Below are 8,842 nucleotides of genomic sequence, written 5' to 3' on the forward strand. Positions count from 1 at the left end.
GGAAACAAGCTTAGACTTAGCTGCATTGAATGTGACCATCCAATTATTTCCCCATTCCACTACAGATAGGAGGTCATCCTCTAGTGCTTTTGCCATTTCTTTTGGTATGTGTTCATTTGTCTTCCTGTCGTGTATGTTATAAAGTGTGGTGTCGTCGGCATATATGCCCATCTCACAGGCAATTTTATCAGGGAGGTCATTTATGAATATTAGGAATAACAGAGGTCCAAGGATAGACCCCTGAGACACTCCCGCATTTATATTGTATTGTTTAGATGTACGACCGTCGGGGACAACCTGGATTTTTCTCTTATCTAAGAATGATTTTATTATGTCATGTATTCTTCCAGTGATACCATATGATTTGCTTTTCCTGAGAAGACCTTCATGCCATACCCTGTCAAAAGCCTTAGATGTATCTAGAGCTACCGCTCTACCCTCCGCCGCTTTGTCCAGTGACTGGTATATACGTTCTGAGGTCTCAAATGGTCTCAAATGGTCTGTTATGCCGGAGCTGGGCATATGGGTATGAGCCCCCACTGCTCTATAAGTTGGTTCCATAAGGCGTGTGTCACTTATAACCTCTGACAGACAAATTCACGACCATGCGTCCACGTCGCGAGACCAGTTAACACCGAATGAGCGGGAATGCAAGCGAGTGTTCAGCGCTATAACTGTTCGTCTGCTCTTAAATCCAGCTGCGTCTGCCAGCAACCGGCGGCGCCTGGTCATAGTCTGCGTCTGCAAGGAACTTGCGGCAACCTGTCTTCAAACCCATGGAACGACTGTCGATAATCGGCTGCTCCATGGTCGGACTATCCATCTGCGTCTGCTGACAATCAGCGGCAAGGATATCCGTTCCTGGGCACACACCCACAGTGTACACTTGCGACTGGCGTCCGCCTGGGGTTACTACCGCCAAGAAACTTCATGAGAAATATGCACAATTATACAACTGCGGACCCTACTACGGCGTACGCGGGAGCCGACGCGCTTGTTCACCCGGTGGAACAAGTGTTAAATTTGCAAGCCGGAATGCTTCGAAGAAGACAGAACTACTTCTTCGCCTGTTGGAACGTCCGAACCCTGAGATCTGAGGCGGCACAAGCCCTAACGGTGCGCCCTCTACACCAATACAAGGTGGACGTCGCATGCTTGTCTAAGGTCAGATTACCGGACAGTGGTCACCAATCCATCAAGGTACCACAAGAAGATACTTCCTACCACCTCTATCACAGTGGGGTAACGGACAACTCAGGACTGTATGGCGTCGGAATCGCTCTGAGCGACCGCGCACAAAAATCTCTTTTGGACTGGGAACCCATTTCCCCTCGTCTTGCCCGAATTGGGCTAAAAGGAGTTATCCACAACGTCTCCGTCATCGCAGTCTATGCACCCACGCTAGACTCAGCCGACGCTATAAAGGATACCTTCTACAACGAATTACAAGCTGCCGTCAACGGAACCCCCGCCGGCGACATGCTTGTCATAGCAGGTGATTGGAATGGCAGAATTGGCAAGGCGGATGCTCAAACAAGATCTACCCTGGGCCCATTTGGCGTCGGGAATCGCTGTGCCAATGGCGAACATATCATTAACTTCGCGATGAACAATCACCTCATTGTCTCCAATACGAAGTTTCAGCATCCAAATCATCATCTGGTGACGTGCTACTCGAATGACGATGTCACGGCGAACCAGATAGACTACATTTTGATACGCAAACGCTGGGTAAGCAATATGCGTGACTGCCGCGCTTACAGAGGTGCTGAAACAGTAAATACCCATGGATCGGATCATGTCCTTGTTAGAGCCCAGCTCACAACGCGACTGAAGGCCAACAAACACGTTTCCCGTCAAAAACGTCTTGATATCACGAAGCTGAAAGTGGACGACACTGCGACTCAGTTTCGACTGGACCTACGCAACCGATTCAATGGATTACGACCAGAAGAATCGGTGGAAGATATATGGAAAACACTCAAAAAGGACGTCACTGAAGCAGCGGCCAACACCGTGGGTGTCACAAAACGTCGTCAAAAGGACTGGATCTCAAGTCGAACGGTGAAATTGGGTGAGGAGGCTAAACGTGCCAGATTCAACGGAGATGCCAACTATCGTCGCCTTCGCCGAGAAACAACGCACTCTGCCCGCAACGACCGCAATGTCTTCTGGCACAATATCGCAACTGACATGGAACATGCGGCCTCGGTAGGGGACTCCCGCAAGTTATATCAACTATTGAAGTCCAGCACACAGACGAGGTCATCCGTGAGCGAATCCATCCACAACAGTGGAGGTTAAATCATTACTGAGCTAAACGCACAATTGGATCGGTGGCACGAGCACTTCCGTGAACTCCTGAACCACCAGCCTCCACCTACAATACCAGGTCAAAACACCCCCACCGCTGCAGATCTCTACGATTGCTCGTCGGATACCCCCAGCCATTAAGAAATCAGAGCCGTTATTGCCAAGTTGAAGAATAACAAAGCTCCAGGCGAGGACGGTATCCCGGCTGAGGTCTACAAGACCGGAATCGATGAATTAACCCCTCGCCTGCACCAGCTGATTTCTGAGATTTGGAATAGTGGGGAGATTCCCCAAGATTGGAGTGACGCCATCCTTCTTCCCTTTTTTAAGAAGGGTAACAAACGGACATGTAGTATATACAGAGGCATCAGCCTTATAGATGTCGCTGCCAAAGTCTTCACTATCCTCATTCTGAGACGGTTTCAATACGAAAGGGACAGAAGGACTCGTCCTAACCAATGCGGATTCGAACCTGGCCGCGGATGCGTCGACCAAATATTCACGCTGAGGCGAGCCTTGGAACAGAGCTGGTGCTACCAACAGCATACAATCGTATGCTTTATCGACTTCGCTGCCGCTTTTGACACGGTCGACCGCGGTACCCTGTGGAGAGTGATGGAAGCAGATGTTATCCCCCCGAAGCTACTCAACTTGATCAAGGCCTACTACCATCGGACCCGCACGCGTGTCCGCTGTTATGGCCAGGACTCCTCTTTTTTCAACGTCAGCAGTGGTGTCCGTCAGGGATGCGCGCTCTCGCCCACCCTTTTCAATTACGCTATTGATTGGATCATGGAGCAGGCGCTGCCTCGATATCCTGGCGTCGTGGTGGGGCGTAACTAACATCTCACCGATTTGGACTACGCGGACGATATTGCGGTTCTCGGGGAGAGCTACAGAGACATACAGAGGGTGTTGAACCGAATCCAGGAGTAGGCAGCTGCCATCGCCATGAGAATCAACGCCAGCATGACGAAGATTCTATCGGCTGGCATCCCCCAAGCAGAAAGGCCCTCCGTCACTCTCAACGGGGAAACCCTCAAGGAGACGGATAGCTTCAAATACCTGGGCTGCACGTTCATTGGTACCGGTCAAGGCATGAATGAGATTGAAGCGCGCATTAACGCCGCACGAGCTGCCTTTTGTCGACTCCAAAGGCGATTATGGTCACGGCCTGAAATACGTCTGAGGACAAAAATACTAATCTACCAGGCCCTCGTCCGCTCAATACTTTTGTATGGATGTGAGACCTGGCCCATACGGAAAGCGGATCTGCGACGCGTAGAAGTTTTCGACCACTACAATCTCCGCCGCATTCTCCATGTCCGTCCCTTGGATTTCGTCGCCAACAAAGAAGTTCGGCGTCGCTGCAATCTCCAGGCAATTACTGACCTACTGTGGGCCCGACGCCTTCGATGGTTCGGCCATGCCTCTCGCTGTGATCAGGGGTCTTTATCCACGAGGCTATCTCCCCACGTCCTCTACCCGGCTGGAAAAAACGTGTTGGTGGCCAGATAAGAACGTGGCTCGGGACTATCAAAGCCGACGCTGAACTTATTTCGGGCCCGCTCATCTATTGCCTGTCTCGTTGGAGACGTGACTGGCTATTGCTCACTCGGGATCTTACCTCCGATCGCCGGGCTTGGGCCGCAGCGGTACGAGATGTGCATCTTCATGAAGCCGACTCAACTCCTCCAGGGTGAATGTCGTTTCAAGTACAAGTAAGTAAGTATATACGTTCTGAGATTAAAGTTAGGATGGCTGCTGTTGAACGTGCTTGTCTAAAGCCATATTGTTTGTCAGTCAGAAGTTTAGCATATGTAAGGTAATGGACTAGAGCTTGGTTAATTATTGTCTCAAATATTTTGGCGAAAAGTGGGAGGAGGCTAATCGGGCGATAATTTACTGGGTTAGTTCTTTCGCCAGAATTCTTGAAAACTGGTACTACAGAAACACTTTTCCAACAGCTTGGAAAGAATGATTTATTAAGGCATTTGTTGTAGAGTTTGGAGAGAACTGGAGCTAGTTCGGCTAAGCACTTTTTTAATAGCACAGCTGGGATGAGATCAGGCCCACATGCTTTTAAAGTTCCAAGGTGTTTTTATGATAGCATGCACCTGAGCATGAGTGATTTTTAGATCGTCTAGTGTGGTGTCTCTCCGCAAAGGAAAGTCAGGGAGGGGGTGGTTGGCAGTGTCCAGTGTGGAGTTGGAGGCAAACCGACTGTAAGTATGTTAGCCTTCTCTATTTGCAGAGCCAACAACCGCATCATTGTTGGATAGTGGGGGGTTGTTGATTGCCAATTACTTAGTACACTGTTGTAGATTTCCCAGAAGTAACGGGTTTCTAATTTCTGTACTTCTGTGCGTTTTTTGTAAGTTTCAGTAAATTCTCTCTTAGCTGTCGCTATTTCATTCTTTCAGTTACTTCTTGCTTCTGTATAATTTTGTCTGTTCGAACTGAAGTTATGTCGGTTAAATTTGCCGTACGCATGCTGCCTTTGCGCGATGGCGGCTGCACAAAATAATATACCACCTCTGACTAATTTAAGAGATTACCCTGGGATTTTTGTTAAGTTATAAGGCATTTTGGGAATACTTCCCGGTCGCTTTTAGCTTTCTTCCTCATCAGTAAAAATAAAGGAGTGAGAATGCAAAGAATAATCATTCCTGAACATATGATATGAAAGCTAGTGGTGATGATATTTTTATACTCTTTTCTTGGCTTACTCTTCCCTTTTCCATATTTTTATTGTATTTTCATGTTTTGGTCGGAGCTGTAATGACCATTGTCCGTATTTGACTTCGCTGATCTTTTAAAATTTCACGGTCTTTTACAAGAACCTGAAATATCAGATTTTATTAACATTAATAATACAGTTTAATAGATTTAATTAAGAACTATATTACACGTAAAATAAAATTGAAAAATGGTTTTCAATATTTATTTTAACTGTAGGAGTGAGAAGCTTGCATCAACATGATGCATTCATCTTTTTCTCAAGAATTATTTTTGGGCAGCAAAAAGAGATGTTTTTGATTAATTTAAATTGTCCTCATAAAACATAGAATCTTCACCTAATTAACAATACTAATTTCATTTAACGAAGGAAAACGAGTAGTGACAGTTACTCTGATATATATCACATTCTTAGCTATATTGATGTGCCAAAACAAGAAAGGGGGGTATAAGTGTCTATCAAAAAATAACTGTATTGGATGATCTGTTGATAAGTTCGGGGATCATTTCATCAATCAGTGATGATAAACACGCAAATTTAGTTGCATTTCACAACGAGGTTAAACACTGGTGCTTTCTCCGCTATTTTTATTAAAATATATGTAAAAAGAATATACATAAATAAAGTTGATTTAAAAAAAAATGACACTAAAGTTCAGAATTCATTAAAACAAAAGTATTGTTTACTTACAACCCCGTAGCGTAATATTCCCAGATGTACACTTAAACGAAGTACAATAATTATAAAAGTTGTTATATATAGTTGTCTATTTTGCTATATATATAATCGGAGACACACGGACATTTTTAAAGTGTAAATACAATTTTTATTCAATTAAATTACGTGCTGTTCACTTACAAACCAGTAGTGTTAAGTTCCAAGATTAACTGTAAACAATATTTTGCATACATATAACCTAACTTTTAAGGTATCACCAAATTATAATAATGATATATTTTTGAAATAATTGTCTATTTTGCAAAATATATATCTTTATATGTGTGTGTCAATTAAAAGTGTTAAAATATCGAACTTAATAAGGCATATAATAACTGCCACTAAATGCTGAATAATATCCAGTAAATAACACGGCGTTTACTAATATGTTATTTCTATTTTAAACTTAATATTTTGTCGTAGTAATTTTTTTTCATTTTCATTAAATTAATATAAATATAAATATTACACTTTTAATATCAATCATTGAAGGGAGTTTATTATTTTCTTGTCTTGAAAGCATCACGTTTTTATGTATACATGTGTCCAGTGACAACGGTATGAGGACAAAAATCACAAAGTATTGTCTTTTTAAATTCGAGTGCTCAAAGTATACAAAATTTTAGAAAAAATATTTTGTGGTAATTTTTTATGTTATTTTGCAACTTTCTCCGACTAAAGTTTTTATAGTTCAAAATCGACCTATTGGCGGTGGGAGCATAAATTCTGGGTGGAGCAAAAATTCTAACAGCTGAAACGACACGAACACCAGTTCTAAAGTAGTTAAGACTCACGTGCGAATTAAGCAACTTTGTCGTTCTTGGCTGAACCTGAGGCGGATATGACCGACGTCGATCACGAAAAGGTTTGGCTCAAGTGCAAACCGCTACTCATTAGTAAGACTCTTTCTCAGTGTAAACGCTATGTATATAAGAACGCGAGGGGTATGGGTCTAGAGGATGACGAATTTCATTAACTTTGATCAGGGTGATAATAAGGTTAGTGACTGGTCGGCGCTTACCTCATGGTCTGAACTGATTTATGTGGACACGTTTTTCGGTCCTGGTATTCGATTGATTGGTTGGTCAGCGTCCGCGAGTCGCTGGTCTCATTACTCTGGCCACACGAAGATCCAGAAAAGACCCGAAATTAAACGCACGCACACAAACGCAATATACTCGTCCTAGAGATTAATCATGTTTCTTTGGATGCAGTTTTTTCTCTTGGTTAAAGACATATTTGTAGGTTTAATATGTTGTTTAACAACATATTAAATTACATTTTGTTGAGTCCTCTAAAACTATTCGCATTTATTTTTGAACTCATAATCTTAATTTGGAAATTACAATCATAAAAACAAGAATTGTAATAGTCGTACACACACATCCATACACACACGCACACACACAAATAAACCCACACACATATATATATATATATATATATATATATATATATATATATATATATACTTGCAGTTTAGCCCGGCTTTACTCGGGCCCTATGTACTTTATGTGCATATGTATATATTAAAAGTATGCATTGTAAGGGAATGCCTGTCTATATAATAGGCTTCCTTATTACCATAGTGAAAGGTTGGTAAGGACCGCAGAGTTCAATTTTTTTTTTAATTTTGACCTCAATTTTGACCATTTAACATTGAGTGTTTTAGGCTCAAACTGAATTAAAATGTTTAACCCCTGTCCAAGTAACCTATATGTAAAATCGCAAGTGTGTCGACCCAAAATTGGCGAAGGAAGTTGGTAGAATTTGCAAAGGTCAACTTAACACCTTGATCTCTTGGCAGCCAAGATTTCGCTCAACAACTGATTAAAAAGCTTGCTGCATGTCTGAATACCGTTTATGTATAAAATTGGTTAATAGTTTGCTAGATACTGCAAATGTAAAATCTTTTGAACTTTTACTTCTTGGCAGTCAACTTTTCGGCCCAAAACCGAGTAAAAACATTGCCCTAGGTCTGAACACACTTTATGTCAAATTTCGAATATTTAGACTAAAAGTTAGGTGAGTAATTTGTAAGAAACTGCAAAGTTCAATTTGTTTTTATTTTCAGCCAAATTTGGACCCGTTAGCAATTATTGTTTCGGGTTGAAATACAAAGCATAAAGTTTGATCATGTCCAAGGAACATATATCTAAAATTTCAAATGTTTGGACCCATAATTGGCGGAGGAGTGTTGTAGAGTTCTCAAAGGTCAAATCGTTAATTTTTGACTCCTAAACAGACAAATTTATAGCCGAAAACGAATCATAAATCTCAATAATTCTTATGAAAGTTCGAGTCTGTAGACCGAATATTGAAAGAGATTGTGTAAGGAAATATACACAGACAGACAGACACATGCACGAACAGTTTCATTTCATATATATATATATATATATATACTAGCAGTTCAACGCGGTTTTGCTCGAGCCCTATGCCCTGATCATAACTTTATGAGCATATCTCTAAATGAAAAAAGTGTGAATATATATCGTAATGTCTTTCTATATAATAGGCTAGTATGCGTGTCCGGCGTTGCGCGGGTGTTTGCAGTGGTAGTAAGATAGTGGGATCGGACCCATACCGGCAAGGAGGAAAAGAACGGGACAAACGTGACGTCTTTGCTGTTACGATCACCGGAAAACTGGAAGTGACGTAGCTTTAAATTAACGCTGGGCAATCGAAAAGAGGGGATAGTTTGCTAGAGATCGCAAATGTACCATCTTCCACTCCTTGGCAGGCAAATTTCAGCGAAAACCGATAAAAACCTAGCCCTTTGTCTGAATACTCTTTATGACAATTTAAAATGTTTAGACCAAAAGTTTTCTGAGTAATTTGATAGAAACCGCAGAGGTAATTTTTCTATTTAATTTGACCCCGATTATGACCACTTAACATTTATTATTTTGGGCTCAAATAAGTTATTAAGTTATAGCCCTATCCAATTTTAAATGTTTACATCCAAAATTGCTGGAGGAGTATGATAGAGGTCTCAAAGGGAAAACCGTTGAACTTTGGTCCTTTTAACAGGAAAAGATCTAGCCGAAAACGAATTACAATCTCAGTAAC

At 42.0% G+C, this 8,842-nt stretch overlaps 1 protein-coding gene across 1 annotated transcript; it reads left to right on the top strand.

The window, feature by feature from the left end:
• The first annotated feature begins 939 nt into the window (after positions 1–939).
• Positions 940–2,304, top strand: LOC145283897 (protein CFDP2-like). The gene has a single exon (XM_080133000.1). It carries the CDS (start codon positions 940–942, stop codon positions 2,302–2,304), a length of 1,365 nt encoding a protein of 454 aa, XP_079989126.1.
• Positions 2,305–8,842: the final 6,538 nt, after the last annotated feature.

Source organism: Euprymna scolopes, chromosome 8, assembly GCF_053919585.1.
Source record: "Euprymna scolopes isolate OS-2025 chromosome 8, ASM5391958v1, whole genome shotgun sequence".
Lineage (NCBI taxonomy): Eukaryota > Metazoa > Mollusca > Cephalopoda > Sepiida > Sepiolidae > Euprymna > Euprymna scolopes.

Bases quoted from the DNA above. Each gene is read 5' to 3' on its own strand.
- LOC145283897 (XM_080133000.1), top strand. From the start codon at position 940: ATGCACAATTATACAACTGCGGACCCTACTACGGCGTACGCGGGAGCC.